We start from the raw sequence: 20214 nt of genomic DNA on the forward strand, positions 1-20214 counted from the left end.
ACTGAACTTTTATTTTACCTTTTTGAATAAAATTAAAACCTAACTCAAAGAATTTTGATTTTAAAAAAATTCTGTACTTGTTTTTATACAGTAAGTAAATGCAGGGGTTACATCATCAGTACATTGTTCACATGGCAAAATCAGATTTTACAGAGCTAACTTTCTGTGGAAAAAATGTGCCAGGTATGACTGAGATTTAAAAATGTATGTATAATTGAAATAAACTGAAATATTGTTACAAGTAAAAAGGAGAAAATGAAATTTAATTGAAATGTATTTTTTTTTTCTGTTTAATGAGTAGGTACAGGATACAGTTAATTTTTTAAAATGCTTGTAATTTTTGCTTGGAATGATTATTGATGCAACTCTTTGAAAGTTTCATGGTAAGGAGTGCCTTTGCCAAAGTATCACATGAAGATTTGACTCTAGATTGAATCTTTTCTTAATTCTTCCATATTGGTTTTTGCTTTATTCGTTTATAGCTATGAATCTTTTCTTAATTCTTCCATATTGGTTTGTGCTTTATCCGTTTATAGCTAGTTCTCTTGCAGGCAATGAAACAAGTGTATTATTTTCCTATCTAAAATTTTAGTTTTTTAAATGATGCCAAAACTTTGCATTTTTTTGTTCCTTGTTCTCTTCATTCTTTATCGTAGACATCATATAGAATTTTGAGCTTAGAAGAAATACATATGCAAGTGAAGAGGATAAACACTGATAAATACATGATCATAGCTCTGATAACATGAGTGAAATGATCACAACTCAGCCTGAGTGGAAGAGCTAGCAGGATTGCCAGATGTACGTGTGGACAGTCTCTTGTAAAATGTACATTGCTCTGGAAACATGATGTTCATGAAACCGCTTATGAATGAAATTCTAGTATCATGCAAGTCAAATGGAAACAATTAGGATAACAAGTATTTGCAAAACTGCATTCTGCAAATTTGTGCTTGACAAAAATTTACTGTATTCTTTTACGGTATTTCTTAGAATAGCGTAAACAGAAGAATGTCAAAATATTAAACTAAAACTAACTTGGAAAAATATAATAAATAAATAGAAATATAACCGTTGATAATAGAAATATACCATTTCAACTGGCCTGTGCTTTCCATTCATTTTTCTACAACATTTATTATTAAATTTAGAGTATGAATAGCCCACAGAACGAAAATGTGTCATTTGTATTTCAGTGTAAACTTTGAAGTACGTTTATTTTCTTTCATTTGGATTCCTAAGTGCATGTAATTTCAGCATAGCTGTAAAAGGTAACATTTTCAATGATAAATTAAGTCTTATAATAAGATAAATATTGGTGAGTGAAATAATAACTCAGGATTTGATAAAACTGGAAAAGGTTTTTATCTGGAGTTTACATATTTAGGAAGATGAAGTTTATTAAAACTTGCAATTTGGGAAAATGTACCCTTTCATGGTGCAAATCATTATGCATTTTTTATATAAATATAACGATTGTTTTTTTTTTACTTTAATCTGCATTTATCCTTTTAGTAGGTAGTGTTGAACTAATTAAGAGGGAAAAAATTAAATAAATTTATGTGAAAATAGGGCAGTGTAAAAATCTTGCTCATTTAAAATATCTGTAGGTGAAATACGCTCATGTCCATAAATTAAGGATAATGCAAAATCAGACAAAGGAAGAGTTAGAAAGAAAACAAATTTGACTTATTTGTAAAGCTTATTTATTAAACAAAAGGTAAAGAGCAAAAAAAGATGCTATATGTTTGATATTATAAAAAAATTAGCAATTTTTTCTCATTGGAGCAAATTAGAAAAAAAAAAAAAAAAAAAAACTATTTACAAAAAACCAATATTACATGGTTGGCATGATTGTTAATACATTGTATGTCTCCCAGACGATGCAATACAGTCCGAACAACGCCTAGGCATGCTGAGTATCAAATTATCGATCTGATCTTGGGGGATATTACACCACTCAAAAAGCAATGCTCTCCGAAGTTCCGGTAGACATGCAGGAGGAGGTTGACGGGCTGTAACTCGTCGGCCAAGCATGTCCCACACGTGCTGTACTGGATTCAAGTCCGGTGAGAATGCTGGTCAGTCCATACGGGTGATATCCTCCGATTGAAGGCATTCGCTTAAGAACGGTGAGGACGAGCGCTGTCATCCATAAACACAAATTGTGCGCCCATTGCGCCCTGAAACAAACGTACATGTTGTTCCAGAAAGAATGACGTCGCGATAGATTTGGCTTGTCATGGTTCCAATTTGAACATGCAGGTCAGTTCTGGAAACCAGAATAATTCCACCCCAAACGAGCACTCCTGCACCTTCGTAATGGTGTCGTTGGTGTTTTCTTGGTGGCGACAGGTACTTGGAGCCCTATATATAAAAGTTCGGCGAAAATCAGACTGCAAGCTAAATCTGGACTCGTCGGAAAACATCGCACAAGCCCACTGTTGAGGTGTCCACAATGCATGCTCTCTACTCCAGGCTAACTGTAGGTGACAGTGAGTTGCAGTAAGTGGAACGCATCTGACAGGTCTACGAGCATATAGACTAATCTGCCCTAAGCGTCTGTACATGGTCTGCCTTGAAATTGATGTACCAGTGGCTGAAGAGAGCTGATGAGACAGGTCTGAGGCTGTGCTCCGCCTGTTGCTTTTGGCAGTAACTGAAAATACCGGTCCTCATTCGGCGTTGTAACTCTGGGGCGACCTGTGCTGTAACATCTACTCACATTACCATCATATTGGAATCATTGCCAAAGCCTGGAGATGACACTCTGGGCAATTCCAAGCTCGTCTGATACATCCAGTTGGGTACGCCCACATTCCAGACGGCCAATAATTCTACCACATAAAAATTCATTCAAATGCGTCCTTTGTGTCATAACTATTCGGTTATTGCACTGAAATGCTTATAAAGCGTCTGCGAACAATTTTACTTCTTTTCCTGTATTCCTTATATATCACTCTCTTACACTCTTGTCATTGTGACGTACCATCGGTGTCATCTGGTTACTTCCTGAAATTTGCATATGATTCTTGAAGATGTGTGTAGTGATTTTACAGGTGTTATATTTATTTTAGAGCTCGATTTCCACGTAACTCCGAATTATCCTTAATTTATGGACATGAGTGTAGAAATTCTACTTTCAAATTTAATTGGTTATCATTTATCCTAAAATGACATTCTTAGAAATTTTAATATAATTTTACAAAAATTATACATCTGACATTTTGAAATTAAAAGGCTTAAAATGTTATGGTGGTAAAAGCCAATTTGTTAAATTTCTTGTAATTAAAAGATTAAAGATTGAAAATTAAATCCAAGTGAAAAGAGCTTAAAAGTACAAAATGGAATGATGCTCAGATCTGGTGTCATCACCAAGCATATTTCAATTTAAATATAACTTTTAAATTTTTTAATAAGAATTCTAATTTTTTGGAAACATTTCTAAAAATGTTTGCTTTAAGATGGCATGCAAGTTTTTATAGGTTATAACTCGGTTTCTCTTTTTGAAAATTTTTTAAAATTATTTTAAAATTAAAATTTTTAACTAAATTAGAAAAATGTTTGAATATTATTTTAATTAAGCCCAAATTTTAGATTTTAACAGACTAAAATGAAGTTTTATTAAAGAAAAACATTATTATTAAAAATATACCAAATTAAGTTAAAATTACTGAGTTAATTTTTGAAAAAAACTGCAATTTTTACAATACTTGGCGTTTTGCATAATTAGAGGTGTAGAATTGAACTGTGGGGGGAGGGATAAAATGGCATAGCATTCTAGACATATGTTGACCTTCAAATAACCAAGGATTTGGCCCTTAAACCCTAGTGTATCAGTAAGTGACATTTTCTTGGTTTTAATTCTAAAATGACCCTCCCAATTTCTACCATTGTGCCATTTTAGTTAAGTTTTAATTTATATTTGTCCTTAATGCTTCATTTCATCATGTTTTCAATTATTCTTGAGAATTATACGGATTTAAATGGGAAGCAGCTTAGTATGAAGTGAGGGAAAATGTGTATTAGATCTCCATTTGGGTGTGAAGCCAAATAAAATAAGCCTTGCACTTGCCTATTAGTAAATGCCACTGCTCAAGTGAATAAGATTGGTTTTGGTTTTACGTGATTACAGCAAAGTCTCTAGGTTTATTTGCATAAGGGAAAGAAATCTTTCATGGAGGACTTTCTAGGAGAAATTTTCTTATATATACGTAACACATGGAGAAAACCATGAAAATGCCCATGCAGCCAACCCGTTCGTAGTATTCGAACCTCTCTCAAAAGAATGAGAATTTTCAGATTAATCCAGATTGTTTCTTTGCCAAGTCCTGGAGACTGGCAATTTTGTTTTGTAACATTTTAATTTGTCCCTAACAAGTGTGAGGAATAAAATAAAGTTATAAGTAATCCATTTGTCTGTATACATTTTTGCCATTTGGTTAAGCTGTCAGTGATAATTGAAGCCTAGCTTTTAAGTAAAATTTAAGGGCAAGGATTAGAATTTAATGTATCAATGCATGTATGTGAATTTAAAGTTTTCATGAAAAATATTTTTGATCGCTGTTTGGTGCTTGGAGACTTAAATCAAAGCTATATATAAATTTGATATATCTTAAATTGTACTTTCAGAACTTGAAAAATTTAAATTGACTTTTGTCAATTGGCTGTACAGAATGGGAGACATAGCACTATTACCCTTCTTTTTAGGCCAAAAGGTGTTAGCCCAGAAGGGCTGCTAATTTCATTTTGGCATTTTGTGTCGGTTCACTATAAAAGTCAGAATCACTTTTCAAATTGTTGCCACCAAATATTAGAGCCTTACATTATATTTAAAGAAATTAAATAATGAAGAATTTGCATGAATGTATGTATATTTCTTGCATTTTTTTTGGGGGGGGAACCAATGGTACCTATAGACATCAAATTCTGAATAACGTAGTCCTGCATTCAAATATAGACATCTGGAAGCTCTAATTTGAATTTTTTTTATTATCTATTTTATGTTTTGTAAAACTTAAAAAATTTTTATTAACAAACTCAAAAATTTCAAAGCGTTCTATTAACACTGAAATCACGTGCATCTTCATGCACAGATATTTTATGTGCGAGGTTTCTTTACATTCCTTACTGGTATTATGTTAGTCGCATAGCAACATAAAGACATTACATTAACACTATTTTGCATCAAATTACACTGGTGAAAGAAATTAAGAGAATTTTCATATTTGATCTACGATCTCCAGAACTACTGGACAGATTTTAATAAAATTTGGTGTGCACATAGGTTGGTATAATACAAACAAAATACACATTCAACAGTTATAATAGGCACACATGTTCGTGTGTAACACTCATGGGAGTCTGAAGGTCTGAAACAGCAGTTGCAGAAGATATGAAGGAAATTGGCTAATAGGGGATATGGTCCCCTATTACAGCCATACAGGCCTCGCAGTGTGATGTCATACCGGAAATAAGGTAGTTTATCAGTGCCTGTGGTAATTGGTCCCACTCATTCAGCAATGCTGTTTTCAGCTCCTGAATGGTTCTTGGAGGGGGTTGCGAGTTACAGTTGCCCTCCCCAAAGCGTCCAAGACATGCTTTATAGGGTTGAGGTCTGGAGACCTGGCTGGCCAATCCATCCGGCGAATATCCTCACTCCTGAGAAATTCGTCGACCAGAAGAGTTCTATGTGGCCTCGCGTTATCGTCCTGTAAGATGAACTCGGGGCCCACTGCACCAACATAGGGCTCCAAGACCTCACACCAGTTACAGAGCCCAAAGACGTGGAGAGGTGTGCGGACATCCAACATGATGCCTGCCCAGACCATTACACTGCCACCGCCATAATTGTTGATTTCATGGACATTGTAGGGTAGGTAGTGGGTCCCTGGCTCTCTTCATATGAAAGTACGGCGAGAATCGGTGTTTATGGCTAAAACGGGACTCTCGGTGAACAGAACGGTCGTCCACTGCTTCGTACTGCAATCACTATGCTGCCTGCACCATGCTAACCAGACTCTCCTCTCTGTAGACATGAGCGGGATGCAAACAACCCTCTCTCATTCAGTCTTTCGGAAACAGTCACCCTTGTTACACGGGTTCCTGTGACTACATACAGGTCCTGAAAGAGCTGAGAAGCTGTAGCCTCTCTGTTACGCCTCGCTAAAATGGACAAATAACGATCTTCTCTGGCCATCGTGGTTCTTGGATGACCTTGCCCAGGCTTTTTCTCGATGAATCCAGTATCCTGAAAGTTTTCATAGGTTACACATGACACTGGGCATTAAATTAAACTCTGCATATCTGGACTTGCAATTGGCCTGCCTCTAGCCTCCCCACAATTCACCATCTCATTCTGTCATTTAAACATTGGTGGTTACTCATTTTTACTGTTCCGATGTGAATTTAACTGATTACTGCAAGATAACAACACCAAGAAATTCATTGAGGTGTGCTAGCAAACGCAATTCGTCCTACCCTCCACGCACTTATAAAGCCTGTTTTTCTTGCTGGCTCCGCCTACACACACATGTACGCTTACGTATTTGCCATACAAGATATGCATTTTTATCTAGAAGCAGTGGTTTTTCCTTCAGTTCAGTTCTTTTTATGATATCCGATAAAATATGAAAATTTTCTTAATTTATTTCACCAGTGTAATTTGAATGTCTGTATCACTTTTTAAATCTGTTTCGAATCCCCTGTGTGAAAAATATGCCCCTTTGGGCATAATGAAAAATCTGACAGCTTTCAAATTTTTTTTTAACATACTTTACCTCTTCTTATTACAATACTTATTTCAAATATTTAATTGCATGCAAATATTTGGCAAGTTTATTCAGGGACATGTTGTGAATTCTAACTGGATCCTAAAATTTCTGTATAATTTAATTAGCTATTTTTTATTTAATGCATGTTTTCAGAAATTCTGCTTTTTGTTAATAAGTGTCAGTACTTTTCAGCTACAGCTTTAAATTCTATCATGCCAAAGTCCGCACATTCCAGAGGCAGCTCACCAACCAGATTAGAGGTGCACATTGTGGAAAATCCTATCAACAATCTTGATGTTCCTTGCTGATAAGCATTAAAGATGACAGTTTCTCATCTACTTCACCAGCATCGAGGAAAGGCATGTTTTCATAGACTAGTCGAATTACTCTTTTGAGCATTTTCAAAAACAAAAAAAAAAAAAAAAGTATGTACCATAAATTAGTCGGCAGAGTCATAGTTTTTTTTTATTGATAATATTTGGTACATAGTGCTTTATTTTGATTACATTTACATCTGTTCTGTTGTTTATAAAAGAACTATATTTAAAAGTTTAGAGTTTGTGAATATTATTAGACATGTATTGTTTTCAAAGTGCATTTGACTGCTGTATAAACATAAAATACATTCTTCTTATAGATCTGTAAACCAATTTATTTCTTGTGTTCTGTAGCTGCATTTATTTATTTATATTCTTCAAGTTTTTATCATAATTTTAAAATTATTAGAAGAGCTGTTCAAAATTCTTTAGTGAGAATATATTCAATTTTAATTAATTAACTGGATTGTAGTTTATTATTTTAATCATTCTGAGAGTTTTTCTGTTTTTAAAGATGAATACTACTTAAGGGTACTGTGAAAAAAATATTTAATGTTGACATTTATAATTATTTGAAAAACTGTAACTATCTGTAAAAGATATATTACCATAAAAAGTGTAGTCTTAAAAAATGGGTGATTATAGAAAGGGAATCTGTAATTTTGTTTATTTAATTTCTTAATTTAGAAGTATGGTATTTGATAATAGTTTTACTATTATTAAATGTTTGTAAATTAAAGACACATAATATGCAAATTTCAGAATTTTTATGAAACTTGTATTATGTATACAGTGTCCGAGTTTATTATAGATGTGGTATCATTTTTAGCAATAAGGTTACATTAAAATTAAAAAATGGAAATCCTTAATTTTTTCTATAAACTGCTTTAGGTTTATTGATATTTTCATTTCATCGTTCTCTGATAAGCTAGGAATGTTGTTGAATATTAATTTCAGATATTATTAAAAAAGCTATGTTGTAAGAATAGCAAAGACTAATAAAAGAGAATAAAATAAAAATTTGCAAGCTCTTAGACTTGATTTTAAAACTTTCTGTATAATAAGATGTTACAAAAATTATGTTTTTTTTTAATTTATTTTAATGGTTTGTCATCTTTGTGTGTTGAGAGCATGAAAGTTGAAGTTTAATTAGAAATATTAATTACTAATCATTTCGTATTTTAGGAATGTGAAAATGTTTTTAAAAAATATATAAACTTTTAAGTAGCTCATTTTGCTGTGCATCTGAGTATTGTACAATAAATTCCAATAATCTGCTTAATTTTTAGTTCTATTTTGTTAATTAATCATCCACAAGTCTTAAATATGTAAAAATTTTCAGAATTGCTCAGTAGAAAACCAAAAATCAGCACACCTTGGGACCTCAGATTATGTTTGTTATGTTATGAGAGATTATATTTAGGCAAATCATTCCAAATCATCATATTTAGGCTAGAAAAATCAAAATTAATATAAAATTCTGAAAACCACAACAAAATTTAACTTCTTTTCGACTTTTTTAAAGAGAAATCAATATATACAGAAGGAATTCTTCTTACTTATTTTTACAGAGAATTACATATTAAAGTTATTATAATTTTACATGAAGTAATAAGGATAAGAAGTACAGTCAAAAGTCGTTAATCCGGACTTCGGCGATTCCGGATTATAGATCATCAGTTTAAATCTGGTAAGATGGCATGCAGAAATTATAAAATTAAAAATACGAAACCATAATTTATGAAATAAAGAACAATTATGATCTAAAGAGTATCAAAATTTACAAAAAAAAAAAAAAAAAAGATTAATATTTATTTGTTTACTTTATTAAACATTTCTTTCAATGTAAGTTTTTTAAGTTGCTTCGTTTTATGTGATAACACTTTCTCTTTAATTCTATAAACAGACATAATTTCTTCTTCAGTTATAAAGTTCTGCTGTTCAAGTCCTATATAGTGCTGACAGATCAACTTCCAATTCATTGTGCGCCACGGCGAATATGTGTCAACACGACGCATGCGCAGAAAGTTTGTAGCTTTGAGGTCCGAATTAACGACTTTTGACCGTATTATTTTTCAGACATCCACTTTACTGTAGTTTCTTTTAAAACCATAGGAAATTCTACTATGAGTTTTTTCCCTTTTCCTCAAATTAAACTGACTGTGTTGCCTACTGATTCTGTTGTTTCTAATTCATTTGTTCACTGTTACTTGCTAAAATATTTGTTTATTTGACACTTTCCTGCACTTACCATTTGGATGCAACAAAAAGTTTGCAAATAGTGCTTGTGGCTCATCATTGGTGCATTCAGCAGGAAAGTGTCAAATAAATAATTTTATGCATAAAATTTCCATTAATATGCAAAGTGTACAAAACTTCCTCACTTGTGTTAGTTACTCAAAAAGTAGAGCTACCAGTAGAAACTGCCAACTACTGTTGTCTTGCTCAGTTGAAACAGCAAAGGGTTAATCTTCCGTCAAGAATGCAGATGTTTGATGACATTTGACAGAATATTTGTTTAGTGACAGCTGTAAAAGCACTAAATTGGTAGAATATGATAGCTTACTGAAATATTAATTAAGGAAAACCAATGATGTGCAAATCCAGGCAAAATCCTTCACAGATTTCAAATAAAGTGCAGTTTTAAGTACAAGTATTTTTAATTCAGGATCTTTACTTCAATATATCCTCCCTTCTTCTTAACCAACAAGTGCCCTTTAGTTGCTGAATAGATAAGATTGCTATGCTAGTAGTTTGAATTCTAATGGGCAGGTTGGCTGCATGGGTGCATTAATAGTTTTTCTTATTTGTAACAAAACTTTTAACCAGTTTTCGTCAGAAAATCTTCTATTAAGACATCCTAATGTGTTTTGGCATAATCAAATAATTCCAACCAGCAAGTAAAAAATATTTTTCATAATGGATGGTTCTCTTTAGTATAATATCATATGTTATATATAGTAAACTCCTAATTAGCCAGTATAACACTGAAGATAATGTGTGATTAATTCAAATTCACAATTAATCTAAAGGCAGTTAAAACAACGAAGAAAGAGGAATAACTTAAACTATAATTGACAGAATATTTGCATCCAGGTCAATCCACCCCTGTACAATTTGGAGTTCACTACACTTCTGATTTGTAATATGAATTTTTTTAATAGTTTTGTATTCCTATTAATTTTCAGATTTAGCACTTGTTGAGTTTATTAACAAATTTGTATGTATATTTTCCAGGAGTTCTATCTGTCTTGTTGATTACAAAGTCTACCAAGTTTATTTGTATTTTTGGTATTCTACTGTTAAAAAATAAGATTTTTAGAGCATGATTATTATTATAAAATTCTTTCTTTCTTTTTTTTTTTTTTTTTAAATTGAGCCTTGTAGCACATCGTGGAGAGAACTTGAATGCATGTGCTGGTTTTCACATTAGCATTAGGTGCCTCAAGAATTAAACGTTCGACTTGCTTTTTATGTATTTTATATGATGAACTAATGTAATGAGTTTATCTGTCTGTGTTGTCTGCATTAATTGCAATTCTTGTAAAGACTTTTGAAAGTTTATATTACACCTATATTTGGTATTGCAGTTTGTGATATATATCAGTGGATAGATTTTAACAATCTTGGTCTTTGACTTTTTTTGTAGTAATTGTATTCTTTGTAGAAAACTGTCATCTATTAAAATTATGATATTTGAATGAACTAGGTACTATTCTGTGTGAGATATTTGCGTCAAAAACTACCTATAGGAAAAATATTTTTAACTTGCTTGTTTTAAATCAAAGAAATTTATAATTATAAATTTGAATAAAGATATGTTGTTTTGGGTTTATCTTGCCTGTATATTAAAATGGTTGTGACTGTCACTTTGACGACTTTGTTACTAATATTGGTTAAAAAAGGAAAAAAAATCATCTTGAAAAATAGTAGTTATACAGGGTGATTCAGAATTCATCAACAATATTTGATGGGGAGGTAGGGAATAGGAAAAGGAGATTTCATATAGGAAAGTATGGGCGCATGTTTAACGATATTTCATCCATACATCAACAAAATGGCTTTGCCGTTGTTAGTTTTCATTATTTGCTTGTTTTGGTAAGTAGTAGAATGTTCTGAAGGAGTAAAATATTTACAAAAAAGGCACGAGGCAATTAATTTATATCTGCATAGTATTCCGATACAACAGTCAGCAGTCAACTAAAAATATATAATACCGATAGAGATCCCACAGTGATTTTATTGGTGTCGGTCACACTCCATAGCAAGCACAAAAACAATGTATACATACATATGCTACCTGTAAACTTGCTTTTTAATCTTATTTTTTGGCCATCCAAAGCGAACATGAAAGTGCACCAGGACCTAGCAGGGGGACTTTCTAAGGGAAACTGCCTGCTCGAATTATAGGTCCAGGTCAGACTACCAGTATTCAGTGGTTTTAACCACTCAAACATCGAAAGGGTTAGACCTCGCTACATAACATAAGAGAGTCACTGCATCTGTATTTTCTCTGAAGTGCCTTATTTTTGTTGCTGCCTTTTGGCACAAACGACGTGCATGCAAATAAGTGTTTTAAAGTGTTAGTTATTTCAATCATTATATCTGGATATGCTTCCTTCGCCAACCATACAAAACTTGCACATTTGTTTTTTAAGTGAGTACTTAGCTGACTTTGGCTTGCCCATTACTAAGGGCAGAAGTGGTGGCCACTTCATTGTGGAAGTACTTAATAGGTGGGCCACCAGTACCTCCTATGAAGGGACGGACAATTACAGTCATGCCTTCTCCTTGATTCAAACTCCGGTCCTTCGGTACCATAGTAGGCTCCCCTAACCACTATACAGTCTTAGTGGCCACATTAATTTACCTTTGTTTTTTTGTTCCTCATTTTCTCTCTCTTGGTCTTCGATTAGCTACAGCATACATTCGAAGGTAAAATCGGCAATGGGGAATTTTTGTAGTCCAAAGCACTTTTTGTAATGTCCTCTTTCCTTGATGCCCCACATGCTTAGTGGTTAATCTAGCTCTGCATCTGGGTCATTATAACCTTTAGTTCACTCTCAGTTTTTGCATGTGTTCAGTAATACATGAATAAATGCATCAGTGAAAAAATTGGCTTCGACATTTTGCCCGCATTCAGTTCACGATATAAATGCGAGCAAATACTTTCACGCACGGAATTTATTTTAAGAACAGGAGGAGTACCGAAAATTTAGATGCTGTCTTGAGATTACTATGAGCCAGACTTGACTAAATTGGCATCTCTTGCAAATACAGTAAATCATTTCTCAAAGAAGGTCAAATAAAGCTTCAATCAACTAAAACTGCATACAAAATGGAATGCTAATTAATGCTACATTATGAGAATATCATTTAAACAAAGAATAATTCTTCCCATTTCATGTAATATAATTTTGGTGCTGCCAGTAATAATAAATAATACCACACGGTCACACTGTAATTAATGGGAGTGAAGTGTCGCTGATGGCATATTTGATATGCTGAAACAAAGCATTTTATTAGAAATTTTTCAGAATGCTGTGAAACCTTTTTGAATGGAATCTAAGTGTTATTGTTATTAATTATTTATTACATTGAGTATTATTTTATTCTACAATTAGTATTATTAGTAAAATGTGTGATGTTTCACTGGCCCTTGAGAATTTAAAAATGTTTCATGCAGTGCAAGTGGCTTAAAATTTTGTATGCAAAATAAAAATAGGCCATTGTTAGGCACTGATATTTAAAATTTTTAAGTATTTTATTAGTGTACAAAAATAAATATAATCATTATTATTAATATAGCACATTAACTTAATCCATATTTTTATTTTAATTGCAAGTTTAGGATTTCTTTTTTATATTACAAGAAATAATACTAACATAAGCAAGAACTGATATATTTTCATAAAAAACAGATTTTATAAGAGTTATTTTTGCATATTAAGTTTAACTTTCAAACCACTCCAGTACACAGTGATGTTCAGCACTTCAAACATTACGGATGTATGTGGAAAGTTCATTCTCTCAACGCTGAGAGCGAAGATTTTATTGTTTCTGATAATTCTACCTTTGCGTGACACAAATTTATTTACTCACAGCTGAATTACAGTGCAAAATTTAAAATTAAAGTCCTGCTATAGAAACAAACTTCAATCCACTTTTAAACTTGTAACTTGATGCAACCAAAAAAAAAAAAGTTTATTTTTTATAATTTTTACGAGTTGAAATTTAGCTTTTTTAACAAATTCGAATAAAAAGGAATTAAGGGACAACTTAAAAACTATGAATGAAAAGAAATAATTCAACTACTTGTTTTTTAATTACTTTTTCACGTGCTTTGAAATATACTGAAACCAAGTTCTTAGAAAACAAGTTCAGGCAAAAGTTTCAGTGTGAATGTTTTAATGTTACACACTAAAACCAATACGGTTACAAAAATCTTTTATTTTCACAGAATGGAGACTGCCATATTTTTTTCAATTATTAGATGATGAAAAGATCCTATTGTATAATTCTGAAGATACTTCATTACTAATTCTACAGCAATTCATACATCAGGCCCTGTAAAAAAAATAATAAAATGATGATTATTTAAATTTATATGATTATTTAAAGTCTGTCAAAACTTTGCATTTAATAACATTTATTAAAAATGTTAGGCATTTTTTTGCCTTACATCTTACCTTACCTTACATCTTTATGCTAATATTAATTTTATTTAGTACACAGTATGCTTTAACCAGAAATAAAGCATGTCTGTGTAAAATTTTTAAATAAGAAAAATTCACAGCGGAGGAGAAATTCTGCTCTTGAAGAGTTAGGCCTTTAAATCAATAGTTTTGTCCAAAACACACCACACTGTACTTGCCTTTTTGCCCAATTTTATATTTTATGTTGGCATGTTCCTCAGATCTGTAATAATTCACATCTTTAATTTAAATTGAAGGGCTTGCAGCAAGAAGGGCCCAGCTTCATATTTCTTAATTTTCAGAAAATTAAAAAATTTATTTTTTAACTTATGTTCTAAACGTTTGTCCTCATTAAAAGTGTTAAGGAAAATGATTTTTTACGGCTACTCCAAAGCAAAGAACGATTACCCCCCCCCCAAATAAACGACCCATGAACACAAAATCTCCCTTCTTGTTGCAAGCCCTTCAAGGCTCACAAAATTTAAAATAAAATAAAAAGTAAAAAAAAAAAAAAAAAAAAAAAAACTTGGCAGATCATTAAAATTGCCCTTTAGAATTACAAATCATTATTGTCATAAATATTAAAATAATCAAAAACAAAATGCTTCAAAACTGATCTTTATGAATCATAGGAATACCCGATAGATTTTTATGAATCATGTGGAATACTTGATAATTCAAAAACAATTACGATGGTGATCTAATCTGCTATATATAATACTCAAGTTGCAAAGGGAAGCAATTCTACATTAAGAAGAGAAAAAAGTAAATCATATGTTTTTCTCAAATTCTAAGAAAAACAATTTTAATTGCTGGAATAAGGCAATAAGCACTCATTTTACAATTTTAGTCAGGATGGTACAATTATAACACTGTGGATGCTCTTAAGAAGAATTTCAAAAATAGAACCAGTTCCAACAGATACATAATATGGTGAACACCTCTAATAGAAACAACACATGCAAAAGACATGGTGGGGAAAAAAAAAAAAATTAAAATGGATATATTTAGCATTTGAAAAACATGAAAATCTATGACAAGGAATGATCTCAGAATATGCAAATCAGATAAAATGGGTGACTTTGCAATCATTAACAAAGAAAAATTCATCAAAATCCAGAACACTACAGAAAATGCACTGAAGAACGCACAAACACCATAAAGGAATATAAAGCATTTTTCAGAGCAGCTACATGTAATAAAACTGTTCCAATATTGTGATAAGACTGCATTATTATTGTAATAAGATGACTTGGTAGAAGCAAGTTGCAACAGAGTGGTTCTCTGCATCATAACTTGAAGACAACTTGATTGCATAGTTAGAACAATAGATGCATAAACCAAAGAAACTTACAGACATGGCTTAAATTCCACAAATAATTTATTTTTGATAATGCACATTATCACTGTGAGTGTGCTATGCACCCCCCCCCAATTTTGTACAGATTACATCTTCTTAAAGGATGAAAATTAGAAAAGTAAAGACTGCAGTAAGGTGACAAGCATTTGGATGAAGAAGGGAAGACAAAAAAGAGTGTTGTGACGCAATTAAGCTTTTGTACCACATTCCATTTCAGATCACATGGCAGTTTAATGTTGGGTTCAGACTTCATCGATAAGTGGGCAATACAGATTAGATGATGGATCTTTCTTGTTTAGTTAGAAAATTTACTGCTTCGCTATTTTTAGAATGAAACAGGAGTTAAAGGGCTATTAGTTTATTATTCAAAAGTTAGATTTTATATTTTACATATATATACAACAGAAAATGGTATATTGGTAATATTAAGCCTGATCCTGATTACATAACATCAAAATATTTCACACACATCGAAACTCAAAAAGAAAACTATTCAAGCTTTGGTAAATGGTAGACATTCACAGTCCAGCAAATTCGAACACAAATTTGCCAAAATCTGCTCCACTTTCACAAAGGACAGTATATCAACTGTGCATTCTACAAGTGAATTTCATGCACAAATTCCAAAAGCAGCCGGTCCTGGTGTTATCATGTTTACCATCGACATCAGATTCTTAATTCTGTCTGCTCCTTTATTTGAATTTCAAATGATTTTAGTAAAAACCTTAACTGAAAATTTAACAATTAAATCCAAATTTATTACAAACACTTATAAAACTTTTAATGCCAAACCTGTCTATGGAAAAACTTACAAACGGCAAGCTAGTCTCTTTTGAAAGCATCAGTTATCGTGTGGAAATTTTTGTTTTCTAGCCACCAACTTGGTGTTTAAAAAAGCGGGAGCTGTGATAATAAGTGGAAAAAAATCTTATCACTATGCTGCCTTTCAGTGGAAAAGATCTAAAGATGTGGAAAACATTAATAAGGTATTTATAACTATAGAACAAAAAAGTACTATATTGTAAAAACCTAAATCTAGTTTCAGAAATTTATATTTTTAATCCTCAGCTAAATATATTACATTAACAATCTTCTCATCACAAAAAGCTGATTTTTCTTGTTATGTAAGCTTAGGAAATGTCAGTATATATGTATTTGTTCAACTTTTCCATCCATAAATGAATTATCATTTTCTATTTACTAAGATTCAACATATTTTATACTACATTGAGTTTTACTAGAAGTAAAATATAAATACTATTAATCACAGCTACAACAAGACAAACTTAATGTTGATAAAGTTGGAATGACTGCTTTACTTTCATTTGCTTAGCAAATTTATTGTTACTCTTGAGAGAACTAGTATGTAGATAAAAGGCCTAGAACACTACAATGATTATGACTTATGATTCTATGAAGGTAGCCTAGCTTATTTGGCACACAATTCTTCATTGCTTTGTACCAAATTTAGAAAATTTATATAAATAAATTTAGATTATATAAATATAATTAATTACAACATATAATAATATAAAATTAAATAAATTTAAATTTATTAATGTAAACATAAAATATTTATTGGGCAAGGAATGGCTTCTTAGATCATTTTATGATCCTCTCCACTCTCTAAAACAACTGTTATATGTGTGTATTGCCATAATATTAAGTATTGTACTATTTAGATGTTTAATTTTTGAATTTAGGAAAATAATTTCAAGAATTTGCAGCCACATGTTTTGTGCAAAATGTTTATTTTTAATGCAGAATTGTAGAATCTAATAACAATGAAATCGTGAAAACAGCTCAACTAGAACATTACACAAAAATGCTCCTGACAAGATTTATTAAAAAGTTCTGTTGCCATTTGGCAATTTCTTTCTAAGTTGATAACTTTTTGGAAGTTTAGGAAAATTTTCCCTGAAGCTTTCAGAAGCCAGAGCAATACCATATAAATATGACTCGGACACTGCAGTTCAAATTAGCATTAAGTAAATTGTATTTCAGAATTTATTCTATGACTGACATCAGTAATTCACAATACTCGTATCAAACTCTATTCACAATCAAAGGTGGATTTGCCTAACATTTGCTTTCTCCTTGAATTATTTTCAGCTATTTATTTCGCTGTGTGTCAGTATTAGTTGCAATAAATTGTCAATTTCTGCTTGCTTAAGGAAGACATATATGAACCCATAGCTCGCAGAAATATATATGACTTGAGATTGCTCTAATCATCAGTCCTCAAACATGTTTATTGGTGGACTTGTCACTGAAACAACTAAGATAGCTTTACAGTATTTATTATTGGCAGACATAAATCACTTGCAACTTTCCCTGTGTTTTCAGGTTCAATACATACTTCATATTTCAGTGAAAATCATACAGCATAAGTACCACAATGTTTTTTTTTATGCTACTTACCTATTACAGTCAGACTTTGAATGCAATTCGCAAACAGGATATTGCAGAAAACAGTCAGCTTTTTCATGGAGCTTTGAAAAACAAGTAAAAATTGGAGAATTACATTAAAAACTGAATTTCCTCAGCTAGTATTTCATGAAAGCAGCAGCACACTATACTTCTTGCCGATTTATAATTTACGTAAAAATGATGGTTAGTTGACTGGTTGATTTAATTAAGGTGAAGCATGCAAGAAGGGATACCTTGGTGGAGGACTTTCAATGCAAAACTGCTCATATTCGTGCTACAATGGGGAAAATAAAGAAAATACCTATACAGTTCACTGGAATTTGTAAACAATCACTATTCATGCATATTCACTTAGCCACTTGGAGCCAAAAAGAAATCTGTTTAATGGAATAAGTATTAGAGAAGATAACAATATTCATTTCAGATCAAATACTGTTATTATTTTATACGCCAAGTTTCATTCAAAAGCAACTCAAATTAGTAAACAAGTTTTTTTAGCATCTTACTGAAAATACATCTGAAATCACACACTGTATGTTAATTAAAAATATCTCATGCTGTCAGGTACATTTTAGAATGTTTCCACATTCAAAAACAAGAAAAAGTCATAGCCATCAATCATCTCAAAACAAAATACATGAGAGATTTCAACACATTAGCATCTCAGAAACACAGACCATGTTCCATTGTTCGTGCTGCATAACCATTGTTTTCTGATTATACATGTACTAAATATCTCAAAAACAATTATACATAAATAAATATACAGATAAAAATTTAAAAAAAAAAGCTTGTATTTACATATTACACCATTGACCATCGGTGGAAATTTCGGTAATGGTTACCAATCATTCCAGCAGAATTCTAAATGATTGGCACAAAATCGTACTACTGGGCCTGTCGATGGGATAATAAGCAAGTACCAAAAATTATACTTTCATAACTTCCTCAAAAAACACTTAACCCTTAGAAATTTCTTCAAGCTTCCCATAACCTTAGATACTTCCTCAAAATACTCTTAACCCCCTGTGTAGCATAACTGCACTTATCTGGTCATGAGATTTTTTGTCACTTGATATACATTATCAGGTCTCGGCAACCTTAGACTCACAAGGTCTTTGAGTGACCCATTTCATAACTTCAAGTGATCCAATTGAGTCTTTTTCCATAACTTCAAGTGATCCAATTGAGTCTTTCTTATAATCCACAATTAACATGTTGATGCCGGCCTGACCCACTGGTGGGTCATACTTAATTGTTCCATTGCCCGGCATGATTCACCAATGTGTAACACTTGTATATAAAAAATACGTAGTACAAAATTTTATTTTATTTTAATTATTTACTAGTATACATTAATATTTCAACATATCAAACATTCAATACGAACAAATAACTTAAAATATAACTTACAAATTAAATATAATTATTAATTTTTTCTATGCAATTTTTTAAAGCAGGCTAAACAAAGTGTGGGCTTGCCCTTACAATTATCATAATATGTTGTTATTTTCTTTGCTCTTTATTTCAAAGTTTCGCCCCATGAAACGGACCACTAATTCAAGCGCTGCTGCAGGAAAAAAGCAATGAATAACAGTGCCGCCGTCAACATGTTAATCTGCTTTTAGCACTACTGTTTACCATAACTCCTTTTCTGTTTGTTTTTCTCTCAATGCTAAATTATGTCACCCAACTAAACAAGAAATGGTTTCTTTTTACTATTATGTATTTTGTGCTCTCTAAGGTTGCTCCTCAGAATTTTTGCTTTCTACTGAACCCAATTATTTGGAATCAGTTGCTACAGACAATATTCATCCCATGGTTATTCATAAATCCTTTTTCCATCTTGTCACCAGGCATTCCATTATTAGAAGTAACATTAATAACCTTGTTGTTCTTCCATTTCATCCTTCAATTAGTTATAAAATTTCAGGGATTGTTCAGATGTTCAATTTTCATGTCATTTTCTCACCTATAAATAAAATTCATTTTTTTAATTTTTAAAGATCCCATTTCTGACTTTAATTCTTAGAGAATTTATAGCTTATCGTGGTTTTAGTTACATTGGTCAAACTAAATTAGCATTAACATTTCACATCAAGGAACTTGAATCTTATATCCGAAAAGAAGAAATTAAGAAATGTTTGACAGCTAATCATTGTTGGAAATTTAATCAGTTTTGACTTTGGGGCTGCAAAAACTATCCCAAAAGCTTCTTTAGTTGGTGAATCAAACTTTCTTGAAGCTTCTCATATTCAAGATTTATCTTATTTAGTTAATGACTTTAATTAGAATCAAGTTTTAAAATGCTTTTAAAATGCTATTAACTTTATTTTCCATGCTTTATTACTATTTTCATGGACAAATGGCACTACATCCCTGTTAATTTTACTGTTTGGCTTTTGCTATAAATATGGCCTCCTTCTCTGCAGAATTTCTTATGTCTTGATGATGAGGGACTTGCACCTCTTGCCTTCGAAATTCCTTACTGAATATATAAGTCCTGAATTCCTTACTGAATATATAATATTACTGAGAGTCCTTACTGAAATATATACTAAATAGAAGGTTGCTGCGAACTTTAAAGAAAGCATTAGCATTTGTTTCATAAGAATCACACTAAATTATTTGATTTTTTT

At 31.7% G+C, this 20214-nt stretch overlaps 2 protein-coding genes across 7 annotated transcripts in view; one reads left to right on the forward strand and one right to left on the reverse strand.

Moving 5' to 3' along the window:
- The window catches only part of LOC118191723 (protein NDRG3-like), a 68364-nt gene extending 57441 nt beyond the window's left edge, over nt 1-10923 (forward strand). For 4 of the 5 annotated variants that reach the window (XM_035362592.2, XM_035362568.2, XM_035362559.2 and 1 more), the window contains one exon: nt 6966-10923. In XM_035362592.2, the coding sequence (XP_035218483.1) occupies nt 6966-7081 (116 nt within the window). In that variant the 3' untranslated portion in view covers nt 7082-10923. The remainder of the gene's footprint in view (nt 1-6965) is intronic. The other variant, XR_015039389.1, reaches the window with a different exon arrangement.
- Nucleotides 10924-13520: 2597 nt separating this feature from the next.
- LOC118191715 (uncharacterized) overlaps nt 13521-20214 on the reverse strand; it is a 40437-nt gene continuing 33743 nt past the window's right edge. The window contains exons 3-4 of one of the 2 annotated variants that reach the window (XR_004758651.2): nt 17567-17637; nt 13521-13657 (exon numbers count right to left, since the gene is read on the reverse strand). Coding sequence is in view for 1 of the 2 variants with exons in the window: in XM_085810500.1 (XP_085666626.1) it covers nt 13644-13657 (14 nt within the window). In the remaining variant the exon portion in view is untranslated. The remainder of the gene's footprint in view (nt 13658-17566; nt 17638-20214) is intronic. The other variant, XM_085810500.1, reaches the window with a different exon arrangement.

The sequence above is a fragment of the Stegodyphus dumicola genome, chromosome 2 (genome assembly GCF_044657685.1).
Source record: "Stegodyphus dumicola isolate Sdum_Otavi_A_Nest chromosome 2, ASM4465768v1".
In the NCBI taxonomy this organism is placed as follows: Eukaryota; Metazoa; Arthropoda; class Arachnida; order Araneae; family Eresidae; genus Stegodyphus; species Stegodyphus dumicola.